At 43.4% G+C, this 27135-nt stretch overlaps 1 protein-coding gene across 6 annotated transcripts in view; it reads left to right on the forward strand.

Moving 5' to 3' along the window:
* Positions 1-27135, forward strand: part of RBPJ (recombination signal binding protein for immunoglobulin kappa J region) — a 210925-nt gene that overhangs the window by 165881 nt on the left and 17909 nt on the right. For all 6 annotated transcript variants that reach the window (XM_027774381.1, XM_027774380.1, XM_027774382.1 and 3 more), the window contains 2 exons: positions 12637-12675; positions 21980-22075. In XM_027774381.1, coding sequence (XP_027630182.1) covers positions 12637-12675; positions 21980-22075 — 135 coding nt within the window. The remainder of the gene's footprint in view (positions 1-12636; positions 12676-21979; positions 22076-27135) is intronic.

Below are 27135 nucleotides of genomic sequence, written 5' to 3' on the forward strand. Positions count from 1 at the left end.
TTCCTGCTAGCAATTAAGAGAAAAATTCCTACCTTTTCACCTCTCTTCACAGGTTAGTATACAGAATTGAACTGCAGCTCACTTTTATCTAATATGGATACCAAGGTGTGTACCCGGGAGGACTGGCGTGGGTAGGAAGTGAGGTGTGCGTGTAGAGCGCCCGCCATCCCAGAGCTGCTGTTCTCGCTGCTCCAGGTGGATCGGGACCGCGTCCTTGCCAGCTGCTCTGTGCTCCAAGTGTCGTAGGTCCCACCACCACCTGTTGGGACCGAGATGTGCTGAAACAAAGAAAAAAGGAGCCAGAATTTAGGAGAACAGCTAATTATACCACGCTTCCACTTCCCTTCATCTCAGTTTTATGCGGAATAGGCAAAGGGAGCAATTTTAAAACCCAACACTGAGAATATACTGCTATGAGGGGTGCATGTGCTTGCAAGAGCAAGACAGAGGGGGGGAAGGTGAGAAAGCACCCGGAGGGAGGGCCACCCTACAGTCCCTTCTCCTCGTTTCTCCTCTTGGGATTTTGGGCATGCACACATTCGCACATGGAGTGTGTTTTAAACTACGGGTCCAGGACCGAACTGCAGTCAGCCAGCTGTGTGGGATCCAACTGCCTTAAAAACACCACCACTGGCTCGCCTAACAATGAGAATATTCTGAATCCTCGTACATAGTCAGCATATTTACATGACAGCGCATACTCTTTTTATTATTTTTTGAGAGATTTTTGCTTTAGGGTACATGCACTCTCCAGAGAGAGAGACAGAGACAGTGGGAGGGAAAGTGAGAGATTACCCCCTGGGGAGATGGTTCACCACAATCCCTTCTCCTCCATTCTCCTCCTGGGATCTTGGACACGCACGCACATGCACCTGGCATGAGATCGAAGCCACGGGCTCCAGGACTTGAACTGCAGTCGGCAGTGTGGGAGTCCAGCAATGTAACCACTGTGTCATCTGCTGGCCCCAGTTACTGATTTTTAAGAAAGCATGCGATATTATTTACCAAAGCTTCACAGTCGTGCGTAGTAATACGAAGAGAGGCTAGCTGGATTGTTCGGGCTGGAATTTGGATAGAGACTGCAGAGAACCAGTTATGTCAGGACCTAGGACTTTACTGACTTTACTTCCTGGCCCAACTAGCCAGAGTTTAAAAACAAAACAAAAACTTTGTGATATATGATATATGATACACACACACCCACACACACACACATTCCTTAATGTAGTAAAATACCTACAGGAAAGCACACACGGTACAGATGTAAAGTGAATGTTTACAAAGTGAATAGTGACCATCACACAGACCAGGAAATAGATTACCGGCTCTACCTGAGGCACTTCCTGTAGGCCCCTCCCATCTCTGTCTCTTCCTCTTGAGAGTAACCTTAACCTGTATATGCTAACAGACACAAGAGGTTCTTTCTGCCTGTGTCTGAGTTTTCTATGAATAGAAGCACACAATTGTTGTACCTTTTGAAGCCTGGTCTCTTTCGCTAGTAACCAGACTTGTGCTCACAGCAGTAGCGTGCTCACTTTCATCGCCGAATTGCACCCGGTGGTGTGAGCATTCTACGGTCTAGCCAGTCCTTTGATGGTGATAATTTGGGTTGCTTCTAGCTTTTAGTTACTATTTTAAATGATACTGTGGACTTTCTTCTTTATGTTTTTAGTGCTCCTTCGTTCACATCGGGGCTATAGCATTTTGACTACTTTTTTTTTTTTTAAGGTATTTTTGCTATAGGGCACATGCGCTCACTGGACACAGAGATAGAAGGTGAGAAATCACCCCTCAGGGAGGATGACATGCCAAAAATACTGAGAGGAGAAGGGATTGCGGCATTTGCGGCATGGCCATCTTCCCTGGGGGGTCATTTCTTGCTTTCTGTCTCTCTTTTTGGCATGCACTCAAGCACCCAGTTTGAGTTTCAAGCTGCCAGGTCTGGGACTTGAACCACAGTCAGCCACATGGGAGTCCAGCTCCTTAACCACTATGCCAGTTAATGCCCCCCCCCCAAGATTCAGCTTTTCTTGGCGAACGTATTTCTACTGTGCTGCAGATACAGCCTGAAAAGCATGTATTTTAAACGGTTTTGAATGGTCTAGCAGTGTCTCTGCTTCCTGAGGCGCACTTGGGTTAAGGAACGGAAGTCATGAACCTTGTGTACCATGGAACGGCCCGACGGTGCCTCTGGCGCCAGTCCATTTCAGGGGTGGCATCAGGGTCAGTCTAGGCTCATCGTTACAGGAAACGTTTCTTCCTAGTGCTGGGATTTCTTTCCATGTGATGGGGGCTTATAATAAAATGTTAGACTTCTTTATACCAAGGTTATGCTTTGATATCTCACCAGATACTTGGAATATTTTACTTCTAGGGTGTTAGGACTCAACATCGAGTCCAGCTTTAAAATGAGAGGCTCCTTCGGCTGAATAGTTGGGTGTTACTGTTTTTTAACCTAGGAATTCCTTAGTTTTCCATAGTTTGCTAATTCTTTAGGAGCACTGACTGAGAAGTCTTCTGAGATAGGACTTTTTCTTGTCCATTTCCTTTCCCACTGTAAATGTTCTTGCCTTTCTTTGCTGAAGTTTTCTGGATATCTGATCCGTCTTATTGCCAAATGCCTCTTCTGTATCTGTCCTGAGCAGTGGTTGCCAGGTACCTGGGTCCCACCCCCAGGCAAATGGACTACACGCTATTGGTTGCATGTATTTTAAGGAGCAGACCCTACGGGGAATAGGTAAATATATAATTGTACTTTATGGACTTCCAAGTTTCATTTTTGGCAAGGAAAAAAAAGTTTACTTTTGCAGAGCAGATCCTAAAAACAAAAAAACAAGAAAACAAACAAACAAAAAAAACACTTTTAGGGGGGCCACCAGATGGCATAATGGTCATGTTGCTGGACATCCACATGGCTGACTGCGGTTCGAGTCCCGAACCTGGAGGCTTGAAACTCACACTGGGCATGTGTGCGTGTGTGTATGTGTGTGTGTGTGTGTGTGTGCACCCCAGATTCTGAGAGGAGAATGGAAGAGAAGGGATTGCAACATGGCCACCACCCTGAGGGATGATTTCTTGCTTTCTGTCTCTCTGGTGAGCACACACACCCTATAACACAAATCAAAAACTTTTAGTGTTACTGATTTGGAAAGACTACTCCAAAGGATTTTTTATTTTAATTTGACCAAAGAGAGAGAGAGAGAAAGAGAGAACAAGAGCGAGCAAGTTGCCAGGTCCAGGACTCGAACCACGGTCAGTTCTGTGGGAGCCCAATGCCCTTAACTATCATGCCACCTACCAGCCCCGTGGCTTAGTAATATTTTCTTGTGTGTGCATGTGTGTGTGCTTATGTGTGTGTGCGTGTGTGTGTAAATCACCTTTTGTATATCCCTTCGATGTCAGCGGACATTTGGGTCGCTCCTACTTTCTGGGTTTTGTCCGCAGTGCCGCTATGGACGTTAGTGTCTAACTGTCTTCTTGAGTTCCTGCTTTCACTTCTTTTGGGTTCGTGCCCAGGATGGAAACATGGCTGTACGGCGACTCCGCGTTTAGACTGAGGAACCGTCCGTGTTTCAGAGTGACGGTACCGTCCTGCCCGCCCACCAGCTGCACAGGAGCCCAGGCTCCCGCATCCTCCGCCCCTCGCCTCTCTGTTGCTCTTGCTGTTTTGATAGTAACCGTCTTCATGGTTTCCAAGTGATAACTCACTGAGGTTTCGATGTGCATTTCCCTAGTTTGCGATGTTGAACATCTTTTCATGTTCTCAGTAGCCAGTTGTGTTTCTTTCTTAGAGAAATGTTTATGCAAGTCCTTTGTCCAGTTTTCTTTTTCTTTTTTTAAAATTTGCCAGAGGGCGCATGTGCTAGTCAGAGTGCCACAGAGAGGGAAAGTGAGAAAGTAGCCATAACCATCTTAGGTTATGGCCACACTGCAGACCCTTCTTCATTTCGCCCTCCCTTTGGGTGTTTGGGTGAGCATGCATGTATGCTGGTGCGTGTTTTGTTTAGTTTCCGTTTTTCAGATTTTTGCCATAAGGCACATGCAGTCACTGGAGAGAGACAGACGGAGCAAGCGTGGTCACATTGCAGTCCCTTGTCCTCCGTTCTCTTGGGCACACACACATACCCAGAAAGATTTTTAAACTGCTGGGTCCGAGACTTGAGTCGCACTCGGCCATGTGGGAATTCAGTGCCTTAACCTCCACACCACCTGCTGGCCCAGTCCAGGACTCAAACCATGCAGCTGGACGTGTGCAGTCCAGCTGCCTTAACTACCGGGCAGGTCTGCCTTTGCCTAATTTTAAAGCTGGTTTCTGTGTGTGTCACTCAGTCATAGGTGTTCTTTTTTCTTCCCTTTTTTTTTTTCTTCTAAGTTATTTATTAACTTACTGAGAGAAAAAGAGAGAGTCGGACTCACTGTGCTGCCGTCCACCCTCCCCCAGCGCCTCAGCAGACGAGGATGAGAAGTCAGAGCCCTGGTCTTCACGTGGCCTCCAGCACGTGGAGTTGCTCTGCCCTGCTGGCACTGCGGCTGAGCCAGGGTTAGAGGAACTCTCTCTCTATTTTGGGTGTTAATCCCTTACCAGATACATGATTAAGCATAAGAAATTTTAAGGCCGTATAAAAACACTCACTTGTCTCGAAGCGTGCACTTGAGTTTCACTGTATTCCAGAGTAAGTGTCATTCAGAAAATCCAGACTTGAAGAAGTGGTGTTTTGTCAAGTGCTTCTTTGGTGCTGGGCACTCTTAGGTGCCTCACGTGTGTAAATGTTTTTAACTCTTGCAAAACCTCCACTAAAGTACTCTGAAATGACCTGCCTCTTGTTTTCTTTTGAGAGAAGCAAGGCAGAGAGAAATGCAGAGAGAGAAACTTTCTTATTCTGGGTCACACCAGTCGCCTTGGTGTTAAAGCCAGGGTTCGAGTTTAAGCAGCCAGGTTCCCGGGTTCATGCACTTAACCACAGCGCTTGGTCCCTCCCTCGTCTCGTCCCTGCCGGCCTGTGTGCTCACCCTCCTGTGCTGTCTTCAGGTGGCCCTTCTCAGGTCCTGACCCTGCCTTGTCCTTCCTCTCCGTCTCAAGATGAAGGGGCAGGAACATACAAACCAGAAGGCAGACAAAAGCATGAAGTCTGGGACACTCTGGCTAAAATTCATGAAGGCGTGTTTACTATTCGAAAAGGCAGTTCATAAGCAACAATTAAATGAGCAATTAAGATGGGAACCTCTTCAAAGTGCTTGAAGTTGCGTCGTATTTCTCTTTGTGGAAGGGCACTCCTTTCTGTAAAGGTGGGAGTGTGATTCTTTGAGTCTGGCGTATGTTTTCTAAAGTGGTTCCCCTAGTGAAGAGTGTGCCTTCCAAGACCATTTCTGGGCACTGAATACCCTTCTCTTGTCTGCTTTTATTTTAATCCCCTTACATTGACTTAAAATATTCTAAGTTAGTGGTTGGGTAGCTGTCAGTCACAACTGCAGTCTGTAATATAATTTCATTTTACTATTAACCTAAGCCAAACTTAATTAACAAAGAAAAAATGCCTGTCAGGTTAAATAGTGCATTTTGAAGCAAAGTAAAATTTTTGCTACTGTGCACCGTTATCAATAATAATTGTGTGTAGACCTCGTGTGTGTGTGTACACCTGTGTATGTACATGTGTACACTTGGTGGAGGAGGTTTGAAAATGTGGGTCTAATTTCCTCATTCAAAGCTGATACTCCCGGGGCTGGCAGGTGGCATGGTGGTTAGGGTGCTGGACTCCCACATGACCGACAGAGGTTCAAGTCTCAGACCTGGCATCATGCTTTCTCACTCCCCCCACCCCCACCCCGTCTCTTTCTAGTCAAATAATAATGATAATAAATAAAATTTTCTTTAAAAACCTTGATACTCCCACTGGATAGCTCTTGGTGTGTATATGTGTAAGCATAACTAGAAGGTACTGTTCCTCCCTGCACACATGGGTTTAAATTTGTCTTGTGAATACAAATGATGCTTTATTGTACATTTTTATGCATATATTTGCAGAGTCTGTCTGCAGATTTTAAGGATTGAAGTAGCTAGGCCAAAGGAATGCATACCTTGAATTATAATGGTCATTGTCAAACCACCTTCCAAAAAGTTGGCTTGAATTTAAACTCCTGACAGTGTTTGTTCCAGTTTCTGTCTCTCCCCGTGCACATCCATACCGATTATCATCGAACTTCAACGTGCAGCACGCAGTTCTTAGATCATTGTCACGATGACATAGGAAGCAGTACCAGGCAGCTGACCACAGAATCTCTTAGAAGCCACCTCCCATGAATTCGTGATAGGCTTGTTGCCCGCAGATTCGCGGCGAGCAGTCAGGCCAGCAGCTCGATGAAGAGATGAGGTCTTCTGGGGCGTGGCCCTCTGGTTCTGATGTAATCTAACTCACAGAAAAGGTGCATGCGTAGTACACAGAAACTCATAGACACCTGAGATTGCCATGTGTTTTGTCCCACTATACACAACGGGCGGAAAGTTTATGGACTGTGGGCATTGTGAAAATCCTGTACACGGATTTCAGACCTTTCTGCACCAAAATAAACTTGCAGTTCAGTTCATTGTTTCCTGAACTTTTGGAAGTCCCTTCGTATCTACATATGTGTGTGTGCACTCATACATGCAGATGAATGGTACCTAAATCATTTAAAGGTAAGAAGAACACATCACACTCTTTTCCCTTTAAAAACTAGTGAGCGTTTTCTAAAAGCAGGAACAAGCTCTTAAATACCGCTGTACAGTTAGCAAGTTGGGCAATTAAATTGATATACTCCTGTGGTCTAATCTTTAGGTTTTATACAGATTTAAAAATTTATTGTCCAAATAGCATCTTTTATAGCCAAAGGATATTATGGTCAGTAAGTCACAGTCAGTTGTTCTGTTTCCATAGTCCCCTGTACGCTGGGCCATTTCCTCCGTTCGCGGATTCATTTTGTCAGCTGTTCTACCGTTTGGATTGGTTCTTTATGTTTAGTTTCAGATCCTGCCTTTCTGGCGGTAGGGTCTGAAAGCAGTGTCGTGTTCTTACTGCTTCGTCTTCAGAGGGGCTCGATCTAATTTGTCTCGTTCAACGTCTTGATACATGAAATTGGAGCAGTTTGCCTGCAGTCTGAGAGCACCTCTGTTTTCAAGGCTGTAGATTTGGATTTTTTTCTTCGAGGTCATACTTGGTATGTAGTGTTCATATGAGATTTTTAAAAAGGTTTTTGGCCTAGGGTGCATGCGTTCACCAGAGAGAGACAGAGAGATGGAAAATGAGAAATCAGCTCCCAAGGGGGATGGCCATGCCACAGTCCCTTCTTCCTTCTCCTCTGGATTTTACACACATGGTGTGATTTTCAAGCTTCCAGGTCTGGGGCTTAAACGAAAGTCAACCACGTGGGAGTCCAGGGCCTTCCCCACCACGCCACCTGCTGGCTCCCCAGGAGGCCTCAGTGTAGACCAGTGTTCTAACCACTCCACTATGCCATCGGGATAGTGGGGTTACTAAGCGGCCACTGTAGATTTAGCACAGGAGACTTCTTCCTTAGGTGTGGCTATTTGGAAAGGTAACTGAACTAATCTTGGCAGTATGTGAAAGATCCCTAAAAAGCCAAATTCTGCAGGTAGCTGGGGCTCGTTTCTGTTTTTACAGTCTTCCTGCTTTACGCAGACCGCTGGCAGGCTGTTAGAAACAGAGTCTGTTTGTTTGTTTGTTCCTCTTAAGTTGAAAAAGGAGGTGTTAGGGGAGAGGTTTTGCTGTAAGGACCCATGCACTCACTGGAGAGACAGAAAGCGAGCAATCACCCTTGCGGGGGTGACCACACTGCAGTCCCTTCTCCTCCATCCTCCTCTCTGGATCTTGGACATGCATGCACATGCGCCCGGCATGAGTGTTAAGTTACCAGATCCAGGACTCGAACTGCAGTTGACTACGTGGGAGTCCAGAACTAAACCGCTATGCCATCTGCTGGTCCCAGTGAATAAGCTTTTTAAAGTTAAGATAAGTTACGTATTTGCTTTAAAAATATATTTTATTTCTGTGGTCAGAGGGCTCACCAGAGACGGAGAGTCAAGGAGGGAGAAAGCATCCCCCCAGTGGGGTGTGGTCACACTGCAGTCTTCTCCGCTTGTCCACCTCTTTGGGATCTGGGGCACGCCTCACATGTGCCAGATGTGTTTTTCATGCTACCTGGGCTGGGATTCGAACTGTAGCCAGCCATGTGGGACCTGGCTCCTTTAATCACTAGGCTGTGGAACCAGCTCATTTTATTTCTTTAAAGTTGACATATCTCTTCCATGAGTGAGAGGAAGAGAAACAGGGAGACAGCACCAGCAACAGGCTCTTGAAACCACCGTCCACCCCCAGCCTCGGCCAGCTCCGGATCACGGGCTTGCACAGGCCGAGTGCGCTCAGAGGGGTCTCCAGAGGCCAGTCCAGACTGACCCGCATGGGTGAGGAGTGCAGAGCGTTGCATTTCCCTGTGAGCCACCCTCTGGCCCCATAAGCTCATTTTTAAAATCTCATTTCTTCGTTAAATAGAAAATTTATGAAATACAACAGATAGAGGAAATTAACTTGGTGTGTAAGGGAGTTTCCCACTCGAGCTTGCTTTTCAGGCCAGCTATTTGTTTTCTAATTCTGTTACTGGACAGTATTCTAGATAGAGCTGGCTTCGTATTGTTTTGCAGTGGTGGTGTTACTAAATTGTTCGATAGTCTAAAAAGTTTTTTATTTGTGTTTTCCCCCCTCCCTTTTTGATTTTTGCCTTGGTTTTCTCACCTGAAATGTTTTCAGTCAGAGAAGGTGTAAAGATGATGAAGTTCTGATAACTTTTATTTGTTCGCAATGCGTTTGTGGTCACAGACTTCCTTAGCAGATGGGTGAATATAGACGGAAATGTATCTCCTTCATGAGCCAAAGTATGTCTATATAAACGGGCTGGGTTTGCAGGACTTTTACTTACTTGAGGGTTCTAGTGAATCGGAGGATATATGAAAACCTCAGTAGCTGTTTATCGATACGAAGCACTGTGTTTAATGATAGACGGCAACGTTTAGAAATCTCTCCTGTCTTTAGGTATAAATTAGATTTAGCTATAGTAATGAACATTTTCCCTACCTGTCGTTATTTTGAGTATAAGGTCATTTTTCTTCGACGGGAAGAGCTCGTAAAGGTAAAGGAAAATGACTTTGCTAGTTTGAAATTACACTTAGGACACAGAGAATGTAAGTGTTTTGAGCCATAGTTAAATGAGCACAGATCATGAGGACGAGCGGGGATTTTCTTTGCCCCCCCCCCCCAGCCTGCGGTGAAAGCGTACAGAGCACAGCGTAGAGCGAGAAAGAAAGAACGCAGGCTACAGGGGTTATGGTGTAAATCAGCTGTTTACTAGCTAACTTCTGCTGCTTACGTTAAAAAAGAAAAACAAAAACATAGAATTGTAACTTCCACTGTATACCAGGATTGGTGGCTACGTTTAATCAGAACTACATTTTGTGTAGCAGTGCATAAAACGCGTGAAACCTACTCATGCAATCATGCAATGAGATATCGGTGTTCTGTAATTTACAGTCAGTAGGGAAATTGGATAGCAGTGATTCTTCCTTACGATGAAGCATCAGCTCGTTATTTTGTGAAACTAAAAGGGCCCCTAGGATAACTAAGCATTTCAATCTCTCTTACCTTAGTAGATAGACCATACGCCTATGATGAAAGATGTTTTACATGAGAGTGCTCCAAATGGGATGAGTCTAACTTATTGCTGGATCTCTTGTCTACATGGATCATGACAGTAGGCATCTTGCTTTTCAAATTGATTGCAGATAAATTTTGCTCATCTGACTTTCCTGTTGCGAGAGGGAAAGACAGAGCCTACCCTTGAGATTAGTTAGCCTCAGTAATTTAGAGTCAACTGCTGTCAGTCTGCTTAGACGTGATTAGTGCATCATGACTTTTATTGAGTTACCCGTATTTTAAGATGGGTCCTTTTGCAGTAGATAATTCTTGAAGTTCTGTGTGTTAGTATGGGAGATGGGTCTTGATTAAGTGTAGAATACATGCAGTGCCTTGATATAACTTGAGCGTTTTTAATATATAAATCCAATGAAAACATATGAAATCATTAGAATTTGGTTTGTGACCTTCAGAACTATGCAATATGTGGGACCACCAGATGGTGTAGTGGTTATGTGCTTGGACTTCCACATAGTCTACTGCGGTTTGAGTCCCAGACCCGGCAGCTTGAAACTCATGCAGGGCGATTGTGCATTTGTGCCCCAAATCCCAAGAGGAGAATGGAGAAGGGATTGCAGCATGACCATTCCCCCTGGGGGGGGGGGTGATTTCTCGCTTTCTGTCTCTGTTTCTCTGTCAGTCCAGCAAGCACACCTGCCCTATAGCAAAAAATCTCTCTTGAAAAACAAGCAAACAAAACAGAATTATGCAGTGTGAACCTCCTACGTGTTTTCTTGAAATTTTCTTGCAAAGCCCATTTTATTATTCTTCCCCTACTCTAATAGACTTAAGTAGGAATCTGACAGTGTATACATTAGAGGTTATACACAATTACTAGAGCTAGTACTCTATTATATACTGAAGAGGCAGTTTGATCTAATTCATATATTTACAAGAGCCCGAGTCTTAGGCTGGCACCTAGGTAGAATGACGCCTAGTCTGTAAAGCCCTGTCCCGGCTCAGCAGGGATGTGCTGAGCACTCTTCACTTGTAAGTTTTCTGTGCAGGCAGGAGAGATGCGGACAGGCATGCATGCTGTGTGACTGTCACGTGGATCTATGGATATTTTCCTTTTTTTCTTTCTAAGAATTATTTATTTATTTTTATTTATTTATTGTTATGATTTTAAATTTGCTGTAGGACATGCATGCTCACCAGGGAGAGCTAGTGAATGAGAGAGAGCACAGGCCACCAGATCCAGGACTCGAACCACGATCGGCCATGTGTGAGTCCAGGACAGATCTCCTGCTGCTCCTCTAGGGGGTGTTTTCTAAAAAGGACTTGGACAGATATCAACCAGCATTTACTTGTTCACCTAACTGTGACAATTTCAGGGCATCAAGGAAAAAACTGTACATTTGAATGTTGAGTGCAGTGAATATCTTACTGGTTCTGTAGTAAACCAGTTTTCCATCCTGTTTTAGACCCTACAGGCTGTCTTCTGGCTACAGTATTAGCAGCTAGGGTGAAGGGTGATGCAGCGGCACTACTGAAACATTCTATCTCATTTGCTCATTCTCTCTCTCTGTAAATTTTGTACCATTTTAAGCCTTTTGGTAGATTTTTGCCATATTTCATTCTGTGTCTCTGTGTTGAATGTAACTACCTAAGTGAGAAACCTTCAAAACATTTATGGAAAGCGAGCACTATGAAAAAGCTAGACATGGGTTTCAAAGCTTTTTGTATCGGTATAAACTCATACTTTAACTCCATCTTTCCGTTAATTTTTTGAAGTCCCTTCATATATAAATAAGTATAAATACATGCATACAATACAGTTTTTTTCTTTTTTCTTTTTTTTCAGAGAGAGATTTTTGCTATAGAGCACATGTGCTTACTAGAGAGACAGAAAACTAGAAATCACTCCCTAGGAGGATGACCATGCTGCAGTTCCTTCTCCTCTATTCTCCTCTTGGGATCTTGGGCACGTACACACACGCACCCGGCATGAGTTTTAAGCCACCGGGTCCAGGACTCAAACTGCAGTCAACTACATGTCAGTCCAGCGACGTAGCCATTACGCCATCTGCTGGTCCCGACAACTTAATATATGTGCGATCACATTGTACATTTTACAGATGAGGAAACTGGGCTCCAGAAAGTCAGGTGATTTCAGTGTTCTACAGCAAGTAAACACTGAATTAAGAGCCGCTCTCGGCCAGTCTTACTCTCCTAGGGCCTTTTTCTTACCTTCCATCTGGGCCCTGATCCTACCCTGAGCGGTGCTTCTGGCCCTTGTCCTGTTTCCTGTCGGCCCTCTCCCAGGCAGCGAAATGCTTCTGTGCTGGTCCTTTTGGGTGTTTCTCGTTTCAATGGCTATGACCTGTCGCTCCGTTAAGTCGTCCAAATCTAGGTTTACGTCTCCAGTCTGCCCGCTACTAATTTACTTGGTGATATTTTGCAGGTTGCTTTTTACATTAATATTAAGTCAATTTGTACCACATAGGTATTTTCCAGCAGTTAAGTAGGGAAGTGTGCAAACAATATATAGGATAGTGACTGACACCTGGTGGACACTGAGTTCTGTGTCACTTCTGGGCTCTGAGGGGTTGTCTCAGTGCTGTAGATATGTTAGATGGAGGGACTTTGGTCGGTTCTGTGTGTGTGTGCGTGTGTGTGTGTGTGTGTGGGAGAGAGAGAGAGAGACAGAGAGAGAGAGAGAGACTAAAAGGTACCTGCCATTCTCATCCGATCAGTGTGTTACTTGCTCAGAGTGGGTTCTGAAACCACTTTAAGGTACAATATTTTGTTATTTCTGGGTACAGAAGATCTCTCTTTTCATTGATCTTCAGTAAGATTGAAATGTAAGTCGTCAATGAGATTTCATAGTGCCAAAAAGCTTACTATGGTGTGCATTATGCGATTTGTTTAGTTTTTTCCTTTATTTTTTTTTTTTCAGGAAATTTGGTGAGCGGCCTCCACCGAAACGACTCACTAGGTAAGCGTGACATTAGCCTCTCACTCAGAAGCTCATAAAAATATGTACCTCGTCATTTCAGAAGCCATGTTAGGTGATATGGCTTTAAAAATAGTTATAACTTTGTCTTAGGGAACAGTTCTTAGCTATAACACCAAAAATACTATCTAGAGAATTAAAAAATGATCAGGACCAGCAGTTGGCGTAATGGCTATGTTGCTGAATTCCCATGTAGTTGACCACAATTGGAGTCTCCGACCTGGTGGTTTGAACTCGCGCTAGGCTCCCGAGAGGAGAAGGGATTATGGCATTCTGCCGGGGGGTGATTTCTTGTTTTCTGTCTCTCTGTCTCTCTCTGTCTTTCTGGTGAGCACATGCACCCTATAGCAAAAACCTCTCCAAAAAAAGGAAAAGAAAAAAAAAGATCAGTTTTTCCCCATCTGAATTAAGGTAAAGACTATTAAGTGAACTCTCAAAAGTCAGTAAAGAGGAAATAACCCATTTCTGGAAAGAGAAAGTGATTTGAGCAGATATTCGTGGAACTGTGAGATGCATGTCTTCATCTGTTTGGATACTGTAACAGTGTACCATAGACTGGCCATAAAGCACAAGTACTTCCCATGGTTCTGGAGGCTGGGAAGGCCAGAATCAAGGTACGCAGGCAGATTTGGTGTCTGGTGGGTGCTGCTTCCTGATTGATAAATGACCATCTTTTTGGTATGTCCTTATATGGCCGAAGGATAAAGACACTGATCCCATTCAGGACCTAATCATCTCCCAAATGCCCCATCTCTAAATGCTATGGCATTTCAGATAAGGTTTCAACATACACATTTTGCAGGGACAGGCTTGTCTGTGGCAATGAGATACCTTTATTCACCTACTAAAGTGTCTAGTATTTAAAGGATTAATTGTCATATGGAACAATAAAACATTCATATGCTGGTGGGGATGTAAAATGGTACAATAACTTTGGAAAATTATTTGGCCCCACTCCCTACTGTTTTTCAATAAGTTCTCTAAATTCTCTCTCTCTCTTTAATTTACTGAAGGGTTGGTTCATGCACTTGCTGGGGAGAGATGCACAGAGAGAGAATTCACTCCTTCAGGGGAAGATGGCCACACCACAATCCCTTCTGCCCCTTTTTTTCTTTTCAGGGATTTTGGGCATGCACATGCATGCACATGCATGCAGCATGTGTTTCAAGCCACTAGGTCTGGAGACTCACATGTTGTAGTCAGCCATGTGTGATCCAGACCCTTGAACCAACTGCCTTCAGCTTTTCTGCTTTAATTTTTAATTGGATTTTACTTGGAATAAATAATTTGTATAGAGAATCATTAAATAAAATTAGTAAAGAATATACTTCAAAGCTCACATTCAGTGTTTTAAGGTAACTATTCTAAAATAAATTGAGATTTACCTTTGTCATTTTTTTAACCGTTTGGTACTGCATTATAGTAATTCTGCTATTAAAGGTTCTTCAGTACTTATACAATGTTTTTCCTGAAATGAGGTTTCCCTCTATCTTTCTTTAAAAGACATTTAATGGGAGAGCAGCAGGTGGCATAGTGGTTAAGGGCACTGGACCCACATGTGGTGGATCATGGTTCGAGTCCTAGAACCTGGCAGCCTTCCTCTCTCTCTTCCTCCCTCCCTCCCTCCCTTCATCTCATGAGTGCACGTGCCCTATAGGAAATTTAAAATAAGTAAATAATAAAATTCAATAAATACTTCTAAAGAAAAAGACATTTGATGATTGTGGCACCTTACTATTAAAATATTTTCAATTCTGTGATCTCTAATCCGGGTGATATAACCCACTCTCCAGCGTGTTTCTGGCTGTCACAGTTCAAGGAGAGATGTGGTACGGGTAGCTTCTGGGTAGAAGCTGGGTGCTGTCCAGTATCCTGAAGTGCATGGGACAGTCCCTTCGCAGAAAGAGCGACGGGGTGGTGGTCCCGGAGGTCGAGGCCGCTGGCTGCCCCATGGCCAGCTGCATGGTTTGAGTCCTGAACCTGGCAGCTTGAAAATCATGCCAGGCGCGTGTGCATATGTGCCCCCAAACCCAAGAGAATGGAGGAGAAGGGATCGTGCCATAGCTGTCTCCCCTGGTGGTGTTTTCTCTCTCTCTCCGTCCCCCCACCCGTGTGTGTGTGTGTGTGTGTGTGTGTGTTTCTGTCTCTCCGGTGAGTGCACATGCTCTGTAGCAAACTGGAAAAAACAATGGTTTTGACTAGAATACCAGCAGTGCTGAGATAGAACCCTATTGTATAGACAAAACCTACTTTAGTTGGATGAGAAGCACATGGGCTACCATCCCATAGGCTTTACTCTTTCATTGTGTTTATTTATATGCCATCCTTTTTTCATGACTCCTTATTAAGGTGCAGAGGTAACTTAGCAAGCTTTAATTGCCAGAGGGTATAATTTTTTTATGTTTAATATTCCGTTAATAAAGCAAGGTTTATTTTTCTTGTTGAAAGAAGCTATTTGGCAAATTGCTGTTACAGGGCTGTTATTAGTGATTACCTTGTGGCTCCAGTACTGTTTCGGGAATTTCTATTCAAACTGTGATGGAAAAGATGAGGAAAACTGGTGCTGTCACCTGCCTTCGTCATAAACACCTTGAGACTATCTCAATTGTGAATAGTAGTTTCCAATACTGGAAACTAGCCATGTCCAGTACATCTTCATTCAGGAGAAAGATAGGTGTGCAGCTTACCTGTGAACTCGCAAAACTCGTGCTTTGCAAGTTGGTGCGATGCCTGATCTTTCCCCTCTAGGCTCTTTTCAAATGTGCTTTCAAAGTTTCAGCAGATAGCCCTCTGCTCCCCTTCCTCCTGCATTCTGTGTAGTCATTAGCTGTTCAAAGGTGAAGTCTCCTTTCTAAGGGAGTATAGCAATCGGTAGAGTCTACTGACTCTTGCTATCAATTTGTGGGGCTAACTTAGGTTAGAATTTTTCAGTTTGAGATATTACTGTCTTTATTTGGCAGGTAAGAGAACTCAGGCAGTTTGTGGGTGACGGGGTAAGATTCAGACCCTAGTCTGTCGTACAGCAGAAAACTCAGGCAGTTTGTAGGTGACAGGGTAAGATTCAGACCCTAGTCTGTCGTACAGCAGAAAACTCAGGCAGTTTGTAGGTGACAGGGTAAGATTCAGACCCTAGTCTGTCGTACAGCAGAAAACTCAGGCAGTTTGTAGGTGACAGGGTAAGATTCAGACCCTAGTCTGTCGTACAGCAGAAAACTCAGGCAGTTTGTAGGTGACAGGGTAAGATTCAGACCCTAGTCTGTCGTACAGCAGAAAACTCAGGCAGTTTGTAGGTGACAGGGTAAGATTCAGACCCTAGTCTGTCGTACAGCAGAAAACTCAGGCAGTTTGTAGGTGACAGGGTAAGATTCAGACCCTAGTCTGTCGTACAGCAGAAAACTCAGGCAGTTTGTAGGTGACAGGGTAAGATTCAGACCCTAGTCTGTCGTACAGCAGAAAACTCAGGCAGTTTGTAGGTGACAGGGTAAGATTCAGACCCTAGTCTGTCGTACAGCAGAAAACTCAGGCAGTTTGTAGGTGACAGGGTAAGATTCAGACCCTAGTCTGTCGTACAGCAGAAAACTCAGGCAGTTTGTAGGTGACAGGGTAAGATTCAGACCCTAGTCTGTCGTACAGCAGAAAACTCAGGCAGTTTGTAGGTGACAGGGTAAGATTCAGACCCTAGTCTGTCGTACAGCAGAAAACTCAGGCAGTTTGTAGGTGACAGGGTAAGATTCAGACCCTAGTCTGTCGTACAGCAGAAAACTCAGGCAGTTTGTAGGTGACAGGGTAAGATTCAGACCCTAGTCTGTCGTACAGCAGAAAACTCAGGCAGATCGTGCCATAGCTGTCTCCCCTGGTGGTGTTTTCTCTCTCTCTCCGTCCCCCCCCCCGTGTGTGTGTGTGTGTGTGTGTGTGTGTGTGTTTCTGTCTCTCCGGTGAGTGCACATGCTCTGTAGCAAACTGGAAAAAACAATGGTTTTGACTAGAATACCAGCAGTGCTGAGATAGAACCCTATTGTATAGACAAAACCTACTTTAGTTGGATGAGAAGCACATGGGCTACCATCCCATAGGCTTTACTCTTTCATTGTGTTTATTTATATGCCATCCTTTTTTCATGACTCCTTATTAAGGTGCAGAGGTAACTTAGCAAGCTTTAATTGCCAGAGGGTATAATTTTTTTATGTTTAATATTCCGTTAATAAAGCAAGGTTTATTTTTCTTGTTGAAAGAAGCTATTTGGCAAATTGCTGTTACAGGGCTGTTATTAGTGATTACCTTGTGGCTCCAGTACTGTTTCGGGAATTTCTATTCAAACTGTGATGGAAAAGATGAGGAAAACTGGTGCTGTCACCTGCCTTCGTCATAAACACCTTGAGACTATCTCAATTGTGAATAGTAGTTTCCAATACTGGAAACTAGCCATGTCCAGTACATCTTCATTCAGGAGAAAGATAGGTGTGCAGCTTACCTGTGAACTCGCAAAACTCGTGCTTTGCAAGTTGGTGCGATGCCTGATCTTTCCCCTCTAGGCTCTTTTCAAATGTGCTTTCAAAGTTTCAGCAGATAGCCCTCTGCTCCCCTTCCTCCTGCATTCTGTGTAGTCATTAGCTGTTCAAAGGTGAAGTCTCCTTTCTAAGGGAGTATAGCAATCGGTAGAGTCTACTGACTCTTGCTATCAATTTGTGGGGCTAACTTAGGTTAGAATTTTTCAGTTTGAGATATTACTGTCTTTATTTGGCAGGTAAGAGAACTCAGGCAGTTTGTGGGTGACGGGGTAAGATTCAGACCCTAGTCTGTCGTACAGCAGAAAACTCAGGCAGTTTGTAGGTGACAGGGTAAGATTCAGACCCTAGTCTGTCGTACAGCAGAAAACTCAGGCAGTTTGTAGGTGACAGGGTAAGATTCAGACCCTCGTCTGTCTTACAGCAAAGCTGAGTTCATAAGCACTGCAAAAATGTCTCATATTGTAATTTTGCCCTTGAGGACAACCTGCCCAGGCGTGAGTCCTAGCTCTTCATTATCATCTCGGGAGAGTTATTTACCCCTCCCCATGACTACAATGTGCAGGGTAATATGTCACCCTCAACCTTGTTGGCCGTGCTAGTACTTAGAACAGCACTGGCACAGAAGGATGGCTTCGTTTTAGCTCTTTGATGATTTTAAGTATTATCTCCTTTGCAGAAAAGATTTGCGGTTACCCCAGATAATAATCAAATACCAGCTTGTGTCCTGTTTCATGGATCATCATGAAAGGATGGAAGTGTAAACAATGACTCTTGCTCCTTAAAGACTTTATAGTCTATTTGAAAGATGAAAAAAAAAAACAAAACATAAAACAAAACCAAGAAACCAGACAAACATAATCAAGTAATTGCTAAGTGATATAATCATAGAGTCTATAAATGCAAACAATTTACTTTAGAGAAATACATTTGCAACTTGAGTTTTTTCCAAGTACATGCAAGTTGAGTATATGTTATCTGAAATGCTTAGAACCAGAAGTGTTTGGATAGCAGATGTTTCTGGATTTGGGGATACTTGCATATATCAAGTGAGATATCTTGAATAGAACCCAGGTCTAAATACAAAATTCATTTTTCATATACACCTCATGCACATAACCTGAAGGTATTTTGTACACTATTTTGTATTGACATTCCCTACTGCTTACCGAGTCCTTGCAACTCAGAGGCAGTTCTGGCCTGCTCTGTCGCTAGGAACAGAAACGTTGGCGCCTAGTAATTTAAGAGAATAGGGGTTCGTTCACTTCATGATTTGGAGGTCTAACGTCCAGTTGCCCTGGTGAGGGTCTTGCTGATGGATCACATGGAAGATGGAGCAGGATTCAGCCATGGAGGCCCCGCCCTGATGCCTGGTCACTCCCCACAGCCTCCCACCTTTCAACGCCGTCATCAGATTAAGTCTTAATATCCTTAGAAAGCAACCAGATTTCAACGTGTGACCCTTCAGGGACATAGTCAAACCATAGCAGAGGTCCTGGACACCTGTCACGATTGACATTTGTTGTGTAAAGGACCTACTGACACACCAGCTTCTCCCAAAACAGCAGCTGTAGAGTGCTTAAGCTTCCTGTCCCCTACTGTCTCCTGAAGCCTCCGTAGTGTGACAGCCTTGTATAAGTTTGTCTTGTCTCTGTGTTTATTCAGCCTTTCTAGAATTAACTACCTAAAAGGGAAAATTACCCATGTGCTTAAAAAACCCTTCAAGATTTCTCATTGCTTTTTGTTTCGATTTAAAATCTAGGTTCCACACCATGTTGTTTTTCTTATCATGTAGTTGAGAGAAAATTGGATCTTTTCCCAATTTATAAAGGGATTTTTTTTACACAATTTATGTATTTCTCCAGATCTCTGAAAATAATATTCACTGCTACCTCTTTTATCATCATCATCTATAATGGGTTGATACTTGAGTGAGCTTAATCTTTCACACTTCATACTCCTATGATTTTTTATAGTAGTTAAGTATACAGATGTCCGATTTCAAGGCCTTCCAGTTTGCCTCTGCCCCTTTCGTCAGCCTTGTTTCCTGCCATGGCTCACTTGAGTATCTTGCAGAAACTGATTCCTAACTGCCACTTAGCCAGTGCAAGACTTCAGACGAGACAGTCAAAATAGTCTTCCTAGCCTGTTGGATTATGAGGATTAAATGAGATAATGCAGCTAAAGCCTTCATTTCGGGCCTGGCCGGGAGAAGCCACGCCAGGAGCATCAGCAGCTGTGGTTTTGCTGTGACTCTCTCTCAGCCCCGGCTTGCCTTTCCTCCCTCTTCCCACTTCCTGGGTGGACTCCTCTCTTCCCTTCAGGATTCAGCTTTCCTGAGAAACTTTCCCCGCCATGCCGTCCTTCGTCACTCACCCCCTCCACGGAGACGTTCTCGTACTGGTGCATTTGTGTGTGCCTCTATTGGGTCACTGGGTTTTGTTAAAAGTGGAAGTTTGAGTTCCTTTTTCAGTAGAGATTAGTTCTCCACCCATACATACCTCGGGGTCCGTAAATACAAACGCTCTCATCTAGGTTATCTCAGTTAATTCCACAGCCAGCCCATGTTAGTAGGTGTTGTTATCTCCATTTTCCACATAGAGACACAGGCTGCATGAGGTTATTTGCCCCGGGCTACGGACTGTGTAAGAGTTAGAAATGTGGAATCCCCAGTCAGTCACCCCCTGCTAGCCTATAGCTGTCTTTATACTCTGCATTCCTCTTGGTAGTATAAATAGAGTAGCATTTAACTTAGTGAAAGTATGTTTTTTCTAGAGTTTATTTCTTCCATATGAAAATACAGGCACCCTCAACAGAGTCCTCACTCTGTGAATCCCTCCCCCCACCCCCCGCAGCTGGTTCGGTCACCAGCGTGTGCGCGTGTGCAGGGAGCGCTCAGGAGCAAACCCGGGATCCACCCCATATCCATCCCATGGGGGTCCAGCTGCAGCCAGACCACACCACCATTTGTCCCCAGACTTGAGTACAGTATTTCTTGATGATTGTCTGAAGCATCTTTGCTCTAATTTGGGGATGTGTGGGAACATCACAAGAACCGGGGCTCTGCCCATTCTGAATTGCCGTAGTTTGATCTGTATAGAGCTTGCTTTCTTTATACTATGTAATACTGCTTAGCAAAATAATTGGGTAAGAAAATATATTTAAGACATTGAACCATTTTTAAAAATTATTTAATTTTATTTATCATTATTTTTTACTTTTTTAAAGAATTATTTAATTCTATTTGTTGTTATTTTTTAATTTGACCAGAGAGAGAGAGGGAAAGCGAGAAAGCAAGCTGCCAGGTCTGGCACTCTAACCATGGCTGGCAATGTAGGAATCCAGCTTTATCCACATGCCACCTGCCAGCCCCATCATTAATTTTTAAAAAATTTTCTTCAAGTCACATGCACTCACCAGAGAGAGAGAGAGGGAGAGAGGAAGCAAGTTGCCAGGTCTGGGACTTGAACCACAGTCAGCTCTGATGGAGCCCAGTGCCTTCACCAGCATGCCACCTGTCGACCCAAGACACTGACCTTTTTATGGACTGTTTGCTTAATTAATAAACATGTAGTCAGAGCAGTTTTTACCTGAAAGAATTAACACTTTTTATCCCCAGAATTTAATTCAGGTTTTCACTAATTTCAACATCCTTCAGATAATTATGTGTTTGCATGTCAATGATAGGTCTCTTTCTTAGTCCTTATGCAAGATTGTCATTTTAAGATTATGTAATCATGGGGGCAGGTGGTGTGATGGTTAAGGCTCTGGACTCCCCACATGGCTGATGAAGGTTCCAGTCCTGGACCTGGTGGCTTGCTTTCTCACTTTCCCTTTGCCCCCCTCTCTCTTTATCTCTGGTCAAATTAAAATAATAATAGTAAAAAATGAAATAATACTTTTTTAAAAAGATTACATAATTATAAATTTGGATGACCTAATTTGTTACAGCTTTAATGCTCAATAAAAAGAATTGATTTTTTTAAGGAATTATTTAATTTTACTTAGAATTGTTTTTAATTTGTTATTAGGCGCATATGCTTACCATAGAGACAAGAGAGAGAGAAAGTGAGAAAGCAAGCCACCAGGTCTGGGACTCAAACCATGGTTGACCCTGTGAGTCCAGAGCCTTAACCACCATGCCACTTGCCGGCTCCTGAAAAGGACTGATTTTAATAGCTGGGGGATGAAGAGCTGGGAAGAGGACAAAATGGTTAAACTACGAAAGTATGGCATTTCGCTAACTTTATAAATAGTTTAAGGCCACTTTAGTAATGCAAATATTGATTTTGGGTATTCAGAAGTGCTTGAATTGAGTTACATCATAAATTTCAAAGAACGAGGGACAGGTCCTGGCTTTGAAGAACAGCGCAATGCTGGGTGCCACGCGGCAGGGCTCCCGGTTCTTACCCCAGGTCCGCCCCAACACTGCCGGGGTGCCCACCATCCTGGCTGGCTCAGGGCTAGGGGAGGGTCCTGGGTGTGAGGAGTCTGTGGAGGTTGCCTGTCTCTTTTTCTGTTTCTCCCTCAGGAAATAAAAGAAAAATAAACTTAAAACACAGAGTTGAAAATTAACAGTATCTGTTGTGCTATTGTATAAAGATTTTAAAATTTAACGCATGAATTTGTTTTGCTTTATAGTTTATGTTTTTAGGTTTCTTATTTAAAAATATTTATAATATTCATTACCATTCCTCTCACTACAGAGCATAATTATTAAGAAGAAAAGGTTTCATCAAAAATTTCACCCTAGTAATAGTTTCATTTATATTTCATTTTAGGGAAGCTATGCGAAATTATTTAAAAGAGCGAGGGGATCAAACAGTACTTATTCTTCATGCAAAAGTTGCACAGAAGTCATACGGAAATGAAAAAAGGTAAGATTATTCTTTGCCTGCTATTTGTAGTTATCACGTGAATTTGCAAATGATATTTTCATACGCATGTCAGATGATGGTTATATTACTGTATTGACTTTCACAAAAGGAAAAATAGGGGATTTTGTCTTTTGGAGGAGAGAAAGAAATAAAGCGGATTGTGGCACAGCAAAGCCTAACGGAGAGCTTCATAAAGATCGTTGATCTAAATCCCTGATCTTACAAAATGAAATAATCCGCAGTTTTTCTTTTGGGCATAGTATTTCCCCAATATTTCTGTGAATCATTCGCTACTTCAGAAAGAAGTACCCTGGGACGGTCTGGAGCTGTTCGAACTGAGCAGTGTTGTGGATCGTAAAGAGAAGAGCCCCGAGCACCAACCTCTCCCCATCCTGTGCCTGTCCTGGTCAAGCAAACGGTGGAGCCAGCAGGTGGCATGGCGGTTAAGGTGCTGGACTCCTGCATGACCCACCATGGTTCAAGTCCTGGACCCCATGCCTTAAAAATCACACTGGGCATGTGTACGAGAGTGCCCAAAAGTACCAAGAGGAGAGTGGAGGAGAAGGCATGAGTTATGGCCACTCCCTGCAGGCGGGGTGATTTCTCACTTCATGTGCGCCCTATGGCAAAAAACCTAAAGAAAAAACAGCAAATTGAGTTTATATTCACATATACCTGAATATGGACACTTCAGAAGTTACCTATGAAGCAGATTAAGTTGTTCAAATGAATTGTGATACCAAATAATCTTTATATTTAATATTTTTCATTATCTTATACATTATTTTTTGTAACATGTAAATACGGATTTTTGTTGTTAAGTTTTATTTGGTTTCCAGAAATTTTTGTTAGCAAGTTTCTCGAGTCTGTCTTTCGGACAGTGTGTTTTAAGTATAAGGATAGCCAGCTTGTGGGGGAGATTAATTGGCTGGAAGGCATCAGAATCTGTAAGAGGAGGAGCGAAAGCTCAGGTTTTGGGGTTGTCTGAAAGGAATGAATGGACTCTCAGAGCGTGAGCTACACAGGGAACTCTAGCACACGCATTTGAGAAGGGAAATGTGAGTATATACAAGCAGACGTCACAGAGCTCATGGACAAACGATATTGAAATTCAGGGACCAGTAGGTGGCATGGTGATTAAGTGCTGGACACTCCCACATGGGCAACTACAGTTCAAGTCCCAGACCTGGTGGCTTGCTCTCTCACTTTCCTTCTCTCTCTGTGTTTCTCTCTGGTCAGATTAAAATAAACGAATGAATAAATAAAAATTAAATAAATCGTTTTTTAAAAAAAATTTGAAATTCATGCAGAGTGTTTTTATAATAGTCATTTCCCATGAACTTTCTGAAGACTATATAAGACTATATGCTAGAAGAAAATTTGAAAATCTCATTCTCAAAGTCTAAATCCAAGCTGAAAGAAAAGTAAAGCTTCTGGGTTGTTGGAAAAGTCACGATATATTTTTTCTATGCAAAAATGCACTTTTCCGACAACCCAATATTTGATCATTTTACTCTCAGGATGAACAAGTGAAAACAATATTTAGGACTCCTTCTGCCTAATGTCCTTCTTTCAATCCTATGTTATTCGGGTGTACCAAAGTTCTGCTTATTTTATCTTATTTTACTAACAAGACTTAATCATTGGTTTAGAGTTTAACATGGGAAGGCATTGGTTTCTACAGTTTGGGACATAAACTAGTCAAGGTAGTGGATATTTTTTCATGAAATTGATGCTGAAATTCAGCATATTTTTCAATAACGAAATTGAGTATGTGTACATAGCAAATCATCGGTTTTCTAAGCCAAACAGAACACCCCACTGGAAGAAGAATCTCAGGGCCAGCTCTGCCTCTCATAGTGAATCTGAAGTAGAAGCAGTGCCCACAAGCCAGGCGTTGTTCTGGAGACGCTTTCACAAATATTTCGAAATCCTGATTCGTAGAACCACCCTGCAACCGCATTATAATTCCCTTTCTCAGTAAGGAGACTGAAGATCGGTCTTTAAAAACGCTCAGTGGTGGTTAAGGGTGCTGGACTCCCACATGGCCAACCACGGTTCAAGTCCCAGACCTGGTGGCTTGCTTTCTCACTTTCTCGCTCTGTCTCTCTCTCCCTCTGTCCCTCTCTGGTCAAATTAAAATCAATAAAGTTAAATAAAATAATTTAAATAAAAGCGCTCAAGATTGCCATCCTGGCTCTGCAGAGTCCTGACTAACATGGAGGGATCGGGGTGTATGGACCCTCGTCTCTACTTCCGGATTCCTTACCCTGTCTACGACCCTGATCTTCGCAGCCTTCCATTTGGCATTTGAGGCTCAGTTATCTACAGCAGGGCTTGAAGGTGGAAGAGGGGGAGATGCCCGGAGAACGGAAACCCGGGAAAGCGAACTTCGCCCGAGACCCCAGGAGACTGGCTGCTCCAGTTGGATTATCAGTAAACGTGTTTCAGCTTCCATCTCGGGCTCTGGCGCTTTTCTTTCTCCAAATTTTTGAAAACATGTTCTAGCACAGTGGAATCCTTTTATTCATCTGTTCTTCATTTCTGACCACCTCTTAGATCCCACACACCATGCTAAAGAATCTTTACCAGGAGTTTTAGAAGTTAAAAATGTACGCATACCGCCCAGATGAGATGGCGCGAGCAGTCACACCTCTGCGAGGCTGGGCGGCACAAGGGGCCGGGTGGTCCCTAGACCGACCTCAGCAGGCTGGCCGAGCTGGCACAGCTAGCTGGGAGACGGGGCAGGAGGACTGTGGCCACCCTCACCCCCAGCCCCACCCCATTAAGGAAAACATGAGAGAATACCAAGCTGCCATGGTTTACCAAGTTAAAAAAGATTTAATGGTTATCTTTTATCGTAATAGTCAAAAGAAGGCTTGACGAATGTAAGCTTCTAAGTCCTCCCAACAGTGACGAGAAGGCCAGAGTAACTGCTTCCCCATAGTTTTACTCTTTGTGTTGTTCATATTTCCTAAGTGCATGTGCACTGCCTTAGACGGAGGAAACTTGTTAAATTTACTTCATCTTAAAAAAAAGTAGCAGCAGATGGCATGGTGGTTAAGGCACTGGACACTCCCACATGGCCGACAACGGTTCGAATACTGGACCTGGTGGCTTGCTTTCTCACTTTCCCTCTCTCTCTCTCTCTCTCTGTATCTCTCTCTGGTCAATTTAAAATAAATGATGAATAAGTAAAATTAAATAAAGAATTACTTTAAAAAAAAAAAAGTAGCAGTAGGTGGTTGCCGATGCTGGTCCAGCCCCCAGGGTGACCTGTGGCTCTGCAGAGGCTCCTTCACGGATTCAGTGAAGAGGCCTGGTCTCCTCCCCGTGGAGAAGTGCACAGCGGAAAGAGGAGGTTGTGCGTGCTTTCCTGCTAAGCCGTTTGGGGCTTTCTGAAGAGCTGCATAAGGCAGGAGGTGAACTGGGGACAGGCCACAGTCGCCTGGGCCACACACACTGGACGTATACAGAGAACTCCAGTGAAGGGTCAGGACATTTTATCCTAAAATTTAAACTTGCTCTTGACGCTTTTATAAAAGCCCACTAACTAATATTTATTTGAATAGCACATCCAGTATCCCATTCAGGTCAGCGGTTAGTTTTAATCATTCATTAATGAAGGTCTCCTCGGAGCCAGCAGGTGGCATGGTGGTTAAGGCGCTGGACCACAGTTCAAGTCCTGGATCTGGTGGCTTGCTGTCTCACTTTCTGTCTCTCTTGTGCGCACGTGCATGCATGTGCCCTATAGCAAATTTAAAAATGATAATAAATAAAATTAAATAATTCTTTTTTTAAAAAGTAGCTCTCCTCAGGTTAAAAAACAAACATTTTAAAAGATTACTTTGCCCGGAGGAAATGTTACTATGCCATTTCATGAAATATTAACATTCAACTTTGTTTCCAAAAAAGTAATTATGAGACAATGAACAGTAAAGTCTTTAGACCCGTTCCAAAGTCATACTGAGAATGCGTGTTGAGGGAGTAACCGGGATGTACAGAGCACTCATAAGAACGGTGCTTTTGAGCTAAATAGCCATTAAAGGGTAATGATCCTGCAGAGGAAGGCAGACAATGTAAATGACCGGATTTGGGCTAACCTATTTTATATATCGGGCTGAAGAAGATGCGTTCTTTTTTTAATTTGTAAGGTGTTTTCCAAATCTCATCTGAAGATTTGAGGAAAAAGTTGTTGAATCATTCCCTGAAAATAAAGACTTGATTGTTTGTACCGTGGAATGAATAAAATCTTAAATACATGCATGTCGCCACCTAGTGGCAGCGGCAAGCATTGTCCGTCGTGATTGCTGGGAGCTGCTGGGGAAGATGAGGAATTAAAGGCGGGGTTGTTTCGGAGGGATCCTTTCATAACAGCTGCTGAAGTCTGTGAGCTGGTCCCTTACTGGCTAAACTTGGCTCTGTGTACTCGCCACACTGGCCAGCTGTCTAGGTTCAAAGCCCATCATTTTCACATACCATCATAAAGATATATTAAGTTTTTCTTTGGCTAATTAGATGGCCTTTTATTCTTATCATACGCTTTCCTTTTTTTTTTTTTTTTTTGGTGTGTGTATCCTTCCCCTTTTCTTATCTATGTTCGTATCTCTTGTGTGATTATTGTATTACTACCGAAATCCGTGGAAGTGAAAGTTTGACTCACTTGCCACTTCTTAGAGGGTGGCAATGTTGGGGTATTTACGTTCATCATTTCCTTGTACAAATAATGTTTTAGACTATTTTGGACTTGCTGTTTTCTTGCATCACAGTTTTTTGGATAGTGAAGCTGATATTATAAATAAATAAATAATAAAAACACAATGCTGTGGGACCAGATGGTGGCCTGGGGTCACGGCGGTGGCTCTCGCCTGGCCGACCTCGCTGGTCAAGCCCTGCGCCCCATGACTTGAAAGCTTGAAAACACACTGGGTGCGTGTGTGCGTGCATTCCCAAAATCCGGAGAGGGCAATGGAGGAGAAAGGGTTTACAGCATGCCCATCCTTTGGGGAGTGATTTTTCACTCCCCCTCTCTCTCTCTGTCTTTGTCTCCACTGTATGCA

Source organism: Tupaia chinensis, unplaced genomic scaffold, assembly GCF_000334495.1.
Source record: "Tupaia chinensis unplaced genomic scaffold, TupChi_1.0 Scaffold000426_1, whole genome shotgun sequence".
In the NCBI taxonomy this organism is placed as follows: domain Eukaryota; kingdom Metazoa; phylum Chordata; class Mammalia; order Scandentia; family Tupaiidae; genus Tupaia; species Tupaia belangeri.